At 41.9% G+C, this 12,703-nt stretch overlaps 1 protein-coding gene across 5 annotated transcripts in view; it reads right to left on the bottom strand.

Moving 5' to 3' along the window:
- Window positions 1-12,006, bottom strand: part of GLT1D1 (glycosyltransferase 1 domain containing 1) — a 50,447-nt gene extending 38,441 nt beyond the window's left edge. For 2 of the 5 annotated variants that reach the window (XM_017815614.1, XM_017815615.1), the window contains exons 1-3: window positions 11,619-11,760; window positions 3,796-3,944; window positions 326-431 (exon numbers count right to left, since the gene is read on the bottom strand). In XM_017815614.1, the coding sequence (XP_017671103.1) occupies window positions 326-431; window positions 3,796-3,944; window positions 11,619-11,686 (323 nt within the window). In that variant the 5' untranslated portion in view covers window positions 11,687-11,760. Of the gene's footprint in view, window positions 1-325; window positions 432-3,795; window positions 3,945-11,618; window positions 11,761-11,917 lie in introns of those variants that run through there. The other 3 variants (XM_017815618.1, XM_017815617.1, XM_017815619.1) reach the window with 3 other exon arrangements.
- Window positions 12,007-12,703: the final 697 nt, after the last annotated feature.

Here is a 12,703-nt window from a genome sequence, read left to right on the forward strand (position 1 = left end):
GCTTTTAATGGGATTTCAGTCTTTTTGAAAATTTACAACCCAAGAGATCAAGTTTTAGCCCTGCTTCTGCCAAGTCTTCCATGGACAAACATGATGAAAGGATTAAATGATAGACTACATACAGACTGTATTTCATGAAGAAACTGTTCTACTTTCATCACTGAATCATAATATGTAGAGATCATAGGGATTTCAAGCAGTCTAGCCTTTGTCTGCTGGCCTACACATCTCCCAGTGATTCCAAGCACTTAGGGAACACTTCCTAAAAGGTCTGCCACTACAAAAATGTAGTTTCCTTTCCTCAGTCTTCCACACATGCTCTTACCTGGCTTCCTCTAGCACTGCTCCCATTACCCGATGTTTCTCTTCACTTTTGACGTCTTCATTTACATCTGTCCCACCAAAGATGATTCCAAAAGGAATTCTGCTCCCTGCAAAGCAATGACTACAATGAGAAGCTGACCCACGTGTCAAGGTAATGAGTAGGAGTGGATCCTAAGAGTGAAAAAGTACATTAATAATATTGTACCATGTATTTAAGCAAAAGTGTTTGAAAAAGAAACCTGGAGAAACTTGAATTTTTATGGGTTTGGCACTGAAACCCCCCATACAATATCTATGCACTTTCACAGTCTGTTGTATTGCTATGAGATTTTATTTCCCTTTTCCATGCTTCTTAAAAGCAATCAATTAGATTCTAAACTTAGCAGCCCACCGAACAGCACATATATTTTAAATGTTATTCAAATGTTAATAAGATGTATTATTGCAAAGTTTGGTCCCAGGTATCCAGTCCCAGCCACTGTGCCCTCAAGCATACCAATACTGTGGTTTGGGTAACTCTCTTTGGAAAGTTGGTTACTGAAATTATTATTATTTTTTTTAATATTGACTTCTTAAGCTGATTTTACTGCTACAAGAAGTAGAGATGGAGCCACACCATTGGAAAATGCCACCAAATTAAACAAGGCACCATATTGTGAACCTGTAACAAAACCACTGTCCCAAAGAGATGGATCTGTGTTTATAATTGGTACCAAGACCTCCTGTGATCACCCAATTTGTGGAGGTTGTTTTAGGAAGCCTCACAGTGCTCAGAACATTACAAGTAGAGGAAGGTGTGTCTGCCTGTGGGAGTCTGTGCACAAGACTGTATCAACATTCAAACCTTAGAGCATCAACAAAATCATAAATATCTCAGTGGTGCCTGCATTTGGTAAAGCCTAGTTTTGACACATGGCATGAGAATAAATGAATCTTTTTGTACCAGTAAAGCCACCAAACCAGGGCAGTGTTGCACTTCAGTGCTAACAGCAGCTTGACTGACATGGAAAGGCCAAAGACCACTTGGATGACAGTCCAAAAGCCAAGAGCAGTGTAAGATTCCTTTCTAATTGTACTGCTTTCCTTGGAGTCAGGTTATTTTTAGCCACTGAGCAGTAATGTTCTCCCCTGAAGCCAATCAAGACCACGATGTTTGCTGTCCATTGTTTCAGCACTGGAAGGGACTAAGTGGTCGGTTCTACACAGCATTAAACTAACAAATAACAACCTCCTGGTGGCTGATTATTACAGGCAGAACATAATTTGAAATTCCAAGTGGGCTGCAGTTTTGCAAAGGAACTGCTCTCCAGTAAGACAGTCTACAGAACCTGGGCCTAAGGTGGCCCACCCAGGGGGTTCTGCAGGTATCCATTGGCTGTGACAGCTGAAGCCGAGGTTTCCTCCTGACAGAGAACAGGAGTGAGGAGTGAGACTGTACTGACACCACACTCTGAGTATCAAGAAAGGCAGAAAATATCCTTTGTTATTTCTCATTTGCTGTCACTGGACCAACAAGAGGTTCCTGTGCTGAGGGAGGTTCTTCCTTTTGAGACATGACTGACCTTCAATGTTCATGGCTGCAAAAACTCTTGGTGACAGGTCCTATAAACACCCACAGTTCCTTAGGGGTGTGGGGGTGGTTAATTCAGAGAACCCTCCTAATTAAAATCCATGGTTAAAAACAAGCAAATAAGGAAATCTTCAAAAAAAAAAGGAAACAAAATAAATATGCTGATGAAGATTGAAAGTGTAGTCTACGTTTCACATTTATATTTGAAAATTAAGTGAGCTGTAAGATGAGGATTTATTAGCATTGCTAATTTCCTCATTACTAAATGAAACAACAAACACAACAAATGAAAGACTAATTACCATTCTGGCTACTTAGAGAATTTCCTTGGCATTTTTAGATATTGTGCTCTAATGTTTGCAGGTGAAGAGAATTAATGTGCACTATCAAAGCCCCACAGCACTAATCTTCAAGAGGCTGATTTTCTGTAATATAATATAAAATATGTATTGCCTTTCTAATAAATTTAAAAAGCAAATAATTACTATGTCATCTATTACATGTGTTGATCATATATCCCCACTCATGTGAACAAAGTTTCCAGGATGAGGCCCAAAAGATTGGTAGTATGGCAGCAGTGGTCTTATGACTAAATTTCCAAATGTTACAGGAATCAGGAGTGTCCCCTGAATCACTTTTTTTCCTCCATAACTTTTACATTTTGACCATGATCATCCCAGCACCCTTACTACTTACTGTCTTGCCTTTCACAGGTTTATGGTTTATTTTTCTCACAGTTACTGCAGATGCTTTTGGGAACAGTGTGACTGATTTATTTAAATTACTGAGCTTTTGTAAATCATTTGAGTACTGGGCTTTGCAGGTCGCTTGGGATTTTGAAAGGAAAACAGCAACGGCATTCAGGCACTGCTATGCAAGTCAAACTCCAATACACTTTTGCAATAAACATTTAAAATTCAACCTTATTTTTTGTTCCTTAGCAAAAGAAAGGAAAAAAAAAAAGAGTTCTCAGACTTTCCATAAGCCTCTTCCAAAACAATTCTAGGTCTTGTCAAAAATCTCTTTATTCCAGTAAGAGAACTCTTAATACATATGTTACCAGAGATCATCTTGGATTGTAGGGTCCCATCTGAAATCAGAGCTCCATTGTAACAAAAGAAACAGAAACATGCCAGACGTGATAATTCAGGCTTTCTGAAAACCCACCAGCACAAACTGCGGGGGCACTTCTGGAGGGTGAAAACCAACAACAGAACTTACACTGAGATCTGCTGAAAGTATGAAATTATGAGCCTTTATTCAAGTGAATAGACTGATATAATACAAAGGTGATCTCCATAATTGATACATATTTGCTATTTCAGTAGGTGACAGTGTGTAATTTTGAAAGCTGGTGTTTCTAGTGTATCATTAATGGCAGGTTAAATTTGGTTGTAGGTGGCCAGACAGAAACTTTTGTTATTTGTCTGATAACATTTTGATTCCTATGGGTTGGCTGACAGGGACAATACTGCAAAGTTATTTAATGTCCAAAAACCCTGACTCACTTTTGAGCAGAAAAATCAAATTAGCCTCTCTGCTTTCTTCCATTTGACCTCAGCTATACTTAGCCAAGCCACTGTTCTCTGAAAGAACACACTTGCTGAGAGTATCCTAATGTTAATATAACACTCTTATCTTGGTGTAGTTAAAGCACTTAATTACAAAATGCATTATCTGCTTTTAAAGTACATCTATTTAGTTCTCTCCTCTCTGGATCAGATCTCCCACAGAGAAAGATGTTCAGCATTTCTGAACATTTGCTGAAGTGGATAAACAGAATAACGACATTGTGTGTGGGTTTATACATTTACAGCCATTTATAAGTGTTCCTATTCATTCTCTTCTCCTGCGGTACTTTTTTAAGAGGCATTTTTATTGGAAAATAGAAAGAGGATTACCTTGCAGAAGTCTGCCTCCTTTATAAAGATGAATGGCCAGGGCTGCATCAAACTTGTCTGTGGAGGTGAGATCGGCAATTTCAGCTGGACTTTCATACAGGAAAGCATCTTTAAGAACACAGATATGACCTGCAGCATGTAGATGACTCCTTCATTATTGGAACAAAGAGAAAAAGAATAAAAATGATACTTATCAATGTTGTAGGCATGGCAGTGTATCAAGTAAGCTTAATCAAAACCTTTCTCCTTAATAATCTTTGCTCTGACATTCAACTTCATGCTAGGTTTGTTCAAGCAATGATGGAGCAATTTACAAGGTTGTTTATTTTTTTCCTGGAAAGTGTTTCTTACCTTCACCATTGTAAAGCCTCAGGCACACTTCCAAGCAACATAATTTGCATGCCTTTCAAGGCCAAAGCCCTATCAACATAACTTTTGAAAATCAGCAGAAATTAGGTATGACCAGGATCTTTCCTGATTGAGCTTCAATTTATTATGCTGAAAAGTCTCCTTTTGAATTGAGTGTGTTAGACCTTGGTCTTAGAGATTCTCAGATCCTTGTTCTGGAGAGAGGCCACCAAGTGAAGAAAGCACAAATACATCCAGCTAATCAATGCTACTAAAACTACAGAACATCTGAAAAAAAATGAATACATTAAGAAAACCAGAGAGTTGAATTGTATTCCCTCTCTGTTTGATTGTGGGTTTAATTGCTCCTTGTCTTCACTCACCCATTTGTAAAACAAATGGATAATTGAAGTACAAGCAAAAAAACTACACAAAAGTAATTACACAAATACCTTCACAGCCGGTTTGAAAAATCTCAGTTGCTAAAAAGAAAAAAAAAAACAACAAAACAATCCAAACCAACAACAAAACCCCCTCAGTGTCAGCTTACACATTCATCTTTATATACAATGGTTCCTCATAGTAAAACGTTGATTCAAAGACTGCCAAAGACAAGAACCTGATTGATTACAGACAGCTTTATTCCTCCCACTGAAACCACAATCAGTTATCAATGTTTCCAAGGACATCAGCCAAAAAACATACAGGAGAAAATCCATGTTTTGATAGAAACTAGCACACTGCCTCTCCTGACATGCAGTGTTTTTACACTTTCTACATTATCAAAAGACCACAAGAATGTTTTCTGCCTATCACATATTATTCCAGTTGATTTATTTCTCGTCGTGTATTAATTGTTCTGGCATTAAAATCCTGCAAACTCAACGGCTTCCTGGATAATGGGGTTCTTTCCTTTCCTGATTATTTCATATCCTCCCAAGGAATGTAATTTTCTGTCCTGCAGAAGTTAGTCATTACTGCAGAAATTGGTGCTAAAAAAGCTGTAAAATATCTCGAGGCCTTGGAAGGAATGTATTAGCACTATATCAGACAGAGCTCCACTGGCACAACATATGGTGCTGTATTTCTTCCTCATCCTAAAAAAGAAACTCCTTTTACTTTTAACTTCGCTGTTTGAAGCGAGACCAATAAATTCTAATAAGTACTAATAAATAATAAAATGCAGCCAGATTGTAAACTCCTTATTTACACTGTCGAGCAATTATTTACATCAGCTGTCCCACGAACTGGCTCCAAGTACCTGCTTCCCTTTGGAAAGAGGCTCTCAATTCATATCTAAATAATGATGCCCAAATCTCACAGCTGTGGAAAGAAAATCTCTCGGGCAAATACTCGGGCTGCTCGTGTGTGCATTCCATAATTTCACAGGTGCTCATTAACCAGTCTAAAAGGATTTTTTCCCATCAGTATTGCAATTACCATAAATCACTATCATGTACAAGCAATATGTTTGCATATTACAATTAATTTGAAAATAACTCCCTCAGGACATCAGGAATCAAGAAACTCAGCTAGGGTTTTCAATTGAAAGTGTCTTTTTGTTGTTTATTGTTTTTTTTTTTTTTTAAAATATACTAGGAATTAATACTTTTCCTCTACAGTTTCCACAGCTTCAAATCTCACAGTGGAATAACAGCTGTTTCTGCAGTAAATAGAGAGGGAGTCCCTCGAATGCTCCAAGGCTCAGAAATTGTGGATTACCTCAATTACTTCACTTTCTTTTTTTTTTTTTTTACACATTTTTATTCTACTCAGGAGCACGTAAAGAATTTGCATACATCTTATGAAGGAAAAATTACCAAATTATTCCCAGAATAATTCAAACTCCCAGATTTAAAGAGGTCTTAATCCCATAAAGATTCCATTGAGTTCAGTATCATTACTCACAATCTTCAAATTATGCATATATGGAAATATATATGTGTAGAAGCAGAGTTATTGGCTACTGTTTAAGTACTGAAATTTAGCCATATTTTCATATTTTCTAAGCGACTTTTCATCTTTACAACCAAAAAAAGCAGATTATGGTTTTCACACATATGCTCTTATCAAGGAACATGATAAGAGGGTGCTGCACAGTTATTGCAGGAGATTTTTTTTTTTGAAGACTGATCTGTCTATGAAGTCACAGATGTCCCTGAATGAAGCCAAGACAGAAGAGATACATTACCCATATCTTCTCTCCTCCTGGCAACTGTGTATTCACATTATTTTGCCATTCCATAAACAAATACTTTCTGAATGAAAAATAAAAATGAACACGTCTCCTGCTGTCTGGGACTCAAAGACAACACTGGAAATGCTAAATCACAAGGCTACATTTTCTATCACAGTTTTTTATGCAGCAGATAAATTTCCAAGTAAGTGTCTTAACAAATAGTGATTATTGCTTGGATCCAGAATTTGCCTCACTTTGTCATATTTTTCCCTTCTGCTGAAAATCTCATGGAATCCAATGCCATGACCTGGGGAGAATAATATTTCTAAAATGGATTTGGGCTGTCAGATTCCAGCTTTTGGGTGTTTTTCTAGGAAGAAACCCTCAGGGAAAACTTTAGGCATTCAGTAAGTGTGAAAGGTCATTTATCGAAGTACATTATATTGGTCACTGCTTACACTGTGATATTTATAAACATCCGAATATTGGACAAAATATTTTCCAGTCCTGCTTATTTTAGTATTCAGGAAACAATTTTGTTGTTGTTGTTGTTGTTGTATTTTTTATACTCTTTGGAAATCATGAAGCTTATAAGTGAAATTTATGTCTTCTCCAGATCTGTATGCAGAGAGATATTGCTACAAGGAACAACCTTTTTCAGACATGTTTTCACTTTATTTAAGATTTCTATAGAAAAACAATTTTCTCTAACACAATTATGAAATACCAAATGATGTTTTACACCGTTTCATTTTTTATTTCCTACAGCATTGATCACTACTTCTCACTTTTCCTGGCCAGCAGTCTTCCCTCCTTCATCAGGTTTTCACATAAGGAAACAGTTTTATAGTTCCAAACACATCTTGGCTGAGGTTAAAGCACAGCAAGTTAAAAGTATGATTACTTTTAAAATATTATGGTTGTGAAACTTGCTATATTTTCTGTGATGTCTTCCTTTTAGAAACATTTACGTTCTAAATTTCAACTGATGTTTCAATGGAGTTACTTGCAGACAAAGAATGTTTGATTTCCAAAAAGTTCCTGGTAGGTAGACACACTGACACTTCTTGAATGGCACAAAATAGGCTTCATCCAAAACTATTAATTACCTCTTTCCCTTGGCTGTCTGTTCTGTAAAGCAGCTGTGCATCAACTACTGTTAAATGTATATGGCCCAATTCAAAGCTTATTAAGTGAGCAGAGCCATTCCACTGCCTCTTCTGAAGCTCAGCCAGACCTGAGGATTCACAATTCCCACTGAAGCTGGTCAAATTACAGGAGTTGAAACCCTGCATGATCTTCTCTGTTTTCTTTGTAATTTTTCTTTTCATACTTGTTAAAGCGACGTGTTCTTCATTTTATTTCTCTCTCAAGCTTCTCCTTTAAACGGCGTGGACAAATCGTGTTGGCATGAATGGAGTATAAATAAAATTCACTGTGAGTAAGATCAGAAAGTAAAAAAGTGAGGGAAGATGGGGAGCAAATCCTTCTGTCTCTGTGTTCTGAAGTAACGGAGCTTCGGAAGGACAAAATAACTCTGCAAAGTTTAATCCTGTCTTATAAGTAGGTCCTGCCATGCAAACAATTTTGGGAAGCAGCAACAATGTAGGCCATGTAAACAATTGCATCTCAGTCCCAAAGGAGGAGGATGAGCAGCATCCTGCTCTGGGAACGGCCACACAAAGAACACCAGGAATCTCCCAGCAACTGTATCAACCAGGGAGGAAAAAGAGCCCTTCTGACCTGCCATGAAGAGAAGAGGATCCCCTGCTGCACCAGTGCTCTCCTGTAGGATTGTAACGGTGGCAGACAGGGTAAGACTGAAACATTTGGACTCAGAATTACTCCAGTAAATGTCTAAGCTAAAAAAACAATTGTAAAGAGGAATGATAAGCAGCATTGAATTTGTGTGTTTAATTCTCCTGCAGTTGATTACCTGAAGATTTAGAGAATGGCTATCTCAACTGGCCATCTAATGAGAATCACAACAAGTTCTCCCTCTCCAAAGGATATTTACATATTGACAAAATACTTCATCTAAATCTTTCTAATTAACCAATTAATTCAAGATATCTATTCCTCCTTACTACTAAGTAATAAAAGAAGAACAGAACATTTCAAGGGGAAGAGAAGATTAATTTCTTTTCTTTCCTGACACCCTCTTTGATCTCTTTTCTAAGGCTGAAGAATGGCAGCCTCTGCAAAGACTTTTACTTGGTGGTGTATCTTCTACTCATTGCTCATACTTTTAAAGGTGATTAAAGATGATACCACAGTAATACAAATAAGGCCCACAGCACATTCATTATACCACCTGTTTTAGCAAGCTGATTTCTAGCCAAATTAGATTCTGGTACCTTTATCACCAGTTACTTTAGACTCAGGAAATGAGTATCTTATTTATGAAAAGATGAAGCAGTTATGGGAACAGCTGTAATATCACAAACATAGGATATGCAGCGTTATTAAGCCATAAAATTAATCTATGCTGGCAAGTGTCCAACCCGGAGACAATGTCACTGTTTCATTTACACTTGAACAAAAGTTACCATGGTCCAAGATGACAAAAAAGAATGAACAAATAAATTCATAAGCATGTATGCAGATACAACTGAGGCCAAATGTTTATTGGATACACATGCATTTTATGTGTATTAACATATGTATTACAAAGTTTACCACGTGGCCATAACCTCGGGTGTGGCAGATTAGTGTGAGAAGTGACGTGCCCAAGCCTTTGGCCACACATGTAGATTTATTCATTTTATAATGGCATGAAGTCTTAAGAAAACCAATATTAAATGGAAGTATCTGCACAGGATGGTTTTAGTGATAGTTGCCACCTGACTAGCCTTTTAGTGAGGATGATGGACTTAATTGATAGCTAATACTCCATTTTTTCCCCTGATCAGAGGGTTTTTTCCCCTGAACAGGCTCATTTATATTATTACTATAAATAACAGTTATGGTAGGTTATGATAGGAACTGAACATGACATTACTCACTCTCAAGCACTATTCCTGTTAGAATCCTTTATCCAGCTTTATCGTGAACATGAATTAAATTGATCTTTCACTCATTATTTTTTTCCCACTTGAAGGTCTCTGTGCATGAGAAAGCAGCATCCACTTTGTGTAAGGTATTCCTACACTTTGTGTAAGGTACTCCTGGGAAGCAACAGGACCAACAATCGATGTACCCTACACAGGTCACTGCAGATGTGTCCATACAGCTGCAAATGACTGCATTAGCATAGTAATATGTTAAGCCATCTGTCAGCAGAGCTGCTGTAGCTCACCAAATCTATACCCTTTCCTACTAAAATACATTATTTTAGGCCACCATCACAAGTCACAGCTGGAGAAGGCTACCAAAATTGCTGCCTGCCATGACTCACCTAAAGGCACCTTGCCAAGCCACTGTACCTTGACACAGGATGCTCACATATTCACAATTAATCTCAGTGTAATTAAAAGACAGTTTGGTGGATGTTTGTTTGCCTGCTTTATTCAGACTTATTTTAACTAGAAATAATGCAAAACCTGCTTTCCACTAGATTAGCTCTGAATGGCTCCACAGTCTAAATGTTTGTCTCACTTTCTTCAAAATTGAATTGGAAAAAGTGGGTAAGTGAATATTTAATTTGTAAAGGTAGAATAAATAATCCTATTGAGGAAGAATGAGCACTGGTGTCCAAAAGAATAACTAGTTTTGCATTATCCAGTGAGAGCAAAGGAAATGAGAATACCACAGAAACCACCACACAGGAACTGTGCTGACACATACAGGTATAAAAATGTGTGTTATAAACCTAAGAATGTATTTGTTTAATCTCAACATTGTATTAACAATTATTGTTTCAAAATACCAAAAACTTCAGCTTTCTCTGGTCTTTATGCTCCATTTGCTTATATCTTCAACATCTGAGTGACTGGCAGGAGGCAGGTCTGTTCTACCACTACCTTATACAATCCTGCACAAATCCGAGACTGAACTTGGGGGGACACAACCAGTGTGAAAACTTAATGTCAGAGGACTATTTCTATGCATAACATTCCACATGTGATAATACACGGATCAAGGTCAGGGAAAACTAGCAATAGCAGAAGGCTATCCCAAGGGATTCATGCTAAGCAAAACAACCAAACTGCAGATGAGTTTTAGATAAGATGCAACCAAATCCTTATCTCAGGCCTCAAGAGGTCAAAACCATTGGGAAATTTTTTTCTTTTTAAGGCGACTTTTTTTTTTTTTTTAAAACAAAGCTCACACGCATAGCAACGCTGTCAGCCACATCCTTTTCCCACATGTCACAGAAGGAGTTAAATGGGGGCATTAAGGATATTCATGGGGCTCTGTCACAGCGCTGCAGACCCGTGTCCGTCACCCCCCCGAGAGCCGCGCGGCGAATCCCCAGGATTGCCAGGGCAGCAACGGGAGCGGCTCCTGCACAGATGCTGCTCCGGGATGGCTCCTGTACGGACACTCATTGCCGAGCTCCCCGCGGCCCTTCGCACTGTCTCGTCTCATCGCATCCCGAGCATTTCCCAATGCGGGCATCCTCGGAAAACCCACTGACCGACACGGGCTGGGCGGGGGCTGCGCGGGGCGGCCGGCGAGGGGACCCGGGTGACACCGCGAGTGCCGCAGCCCCTCCGCCAGCAACCGGCCCCGAGCAGAGCGGCTTATTCACGGGGTGTGCGGGAACCCCTCGGCTCCGCGCTCCCCATGGCACAGGGGACACGGCGGTACCACAGCCCCGCTCCCAGCGGCACAGGGGACACGGCGATAACACAGCCCCGCTCCCAGCGGCACAGGGGACACGGCGATAACACAGCCCCGCTCCCAGCGGCACAGGGGACACGGCGATAACACAGCCCCGCTCCCAGCGGCACAGGGGACACGGCGATAACACAGCCCCGCTCCCAGCGGCACAGGGGACACGGCGATAACACAGCCCCGCTCCCAGCGGCACAGGGGACACGGCGATAACACAGCCCCGCTCCCAGCGGCACAGGGGACACGGCGATAACACGTCCCCGCGGCGGGGGCGGGCCCGGCCGTGTGTGAGGGCCCCGCTCGGCCGCCGCCCCCCGCACACCCCCGCTCCGCAGAGCCGCCTCCGTGCGCCGGCGCGGGCAGCGCATGGCGGGCGGGCCCCGCCGCCCCCCCGGCCCCGCAGCGGCCCCGCGGGGCCCCCTCTGCCCGCCGGGGAGGCTGCGGAGGGGCAGCGGCGGGTGCGGGTCCCCGCGGGCACGGAGAGGGCAGCGCATCCCCTGCTCCGCATCGCACTTACTGTATCCTGGCGGCGGTGGTGGCGTTGCCGGTCTGTGCCCGCAGACACGCGAGCAGCAGCAGCCTCATAGCGGCCCCCTCGGTCCGCCGCCGCCTCCTCACCTGCCCGCGGCTCCCGGAAACAGCGCGGGGAGCGGGGGATGAGCGGGGGATGAGCGGGCACGGGGCCGAGCCCTGCGCCGACCCGCCCGCGGGGCTGAGCCGGCCCGGCTGCGCCTCGCCAGGTGTTCCTGGGCAGAGGACACTTGGCTACCGAGCCAAGCCCCAGGGCTTGTGCCAGGTTTGGGGGCCCTCCCGCACCTGTGAATAGCGCTGTGTGTTTTCGTGATGACGTGCTCACATCGTGGCCTCAGGGAAACCATAAAGATCCCCGCAGAAGAGCATCAGGGGAGGTTGGTACCAAAACACTGCCTCCTGAAGCTGTTCCTCGTGTCGCCATGAGCCTCCCAAGAGATGCTTCGTACTCACGGTTAGAAAAAACTAAGTGTGGATAAGGCGCCGACAACCAGAAAAGCCAGAGGAGTGTGCTAGTCCAAAGAACAAGGCAACGGGGTGGTCAAAGACCACTCCAAACATCAGGAAAGCCAAGTGATGAAAGAGAGCCACAGGGACCAGGGGAGAGGTCTGGTGAGGAACCACAGCCTGCACAGCAGCAGCATCATCGTGGCTAGGCTTCGCAAACGAAGATTTGGGAACAGCCTGCACAACAGCAGGAAGAATCCAAAGGTACAACAGGGAAGAGGAAAAGAACATGACCTCGGGACCAAGAAAAGTGTATCCCAAACTATGAAGCCAGTCTTCAGGATAAAAGGGGTTCGCCCTGATTATAAGCAGAGAGACAGCGGATGGGTGGGGCAGCAGGCAGGAAGGTTGAGAGGCCAGTTTAGGGAGTCTGTTGGAGATTGACAGGAGACAGGTGGCTGATGGAAGATATCCATGGCCTTGAACCTGATTCAACATCTTGTAAAAACATTGAGAATGCATCCAGGACATTTGTGGCCGTGAGAAAGATGACAAGTGGGGCAGGCTTGACTGAACAGAAAACTCACTTCTTTGCTTATAACCTGGCCTGATGTAATTCATCAC

Source organism: Lepidothrix coronata, unplaced genomic scaffold, assembly GCF_001604755.1.
Source record: "Lepidothrix coronata isolate B3197 unplaced genomic scaffold, Lepidothrix_coronata-1.0 Scaffold51, whole genome shotgun sequence".
In the NCBI taxonomy this organism is placed as follows: Eukaryota; Metazoa; Chordata; class Aves; order Passeriformes; family Pipridae; genus Lepidothrix; species Lepidothrix coronata.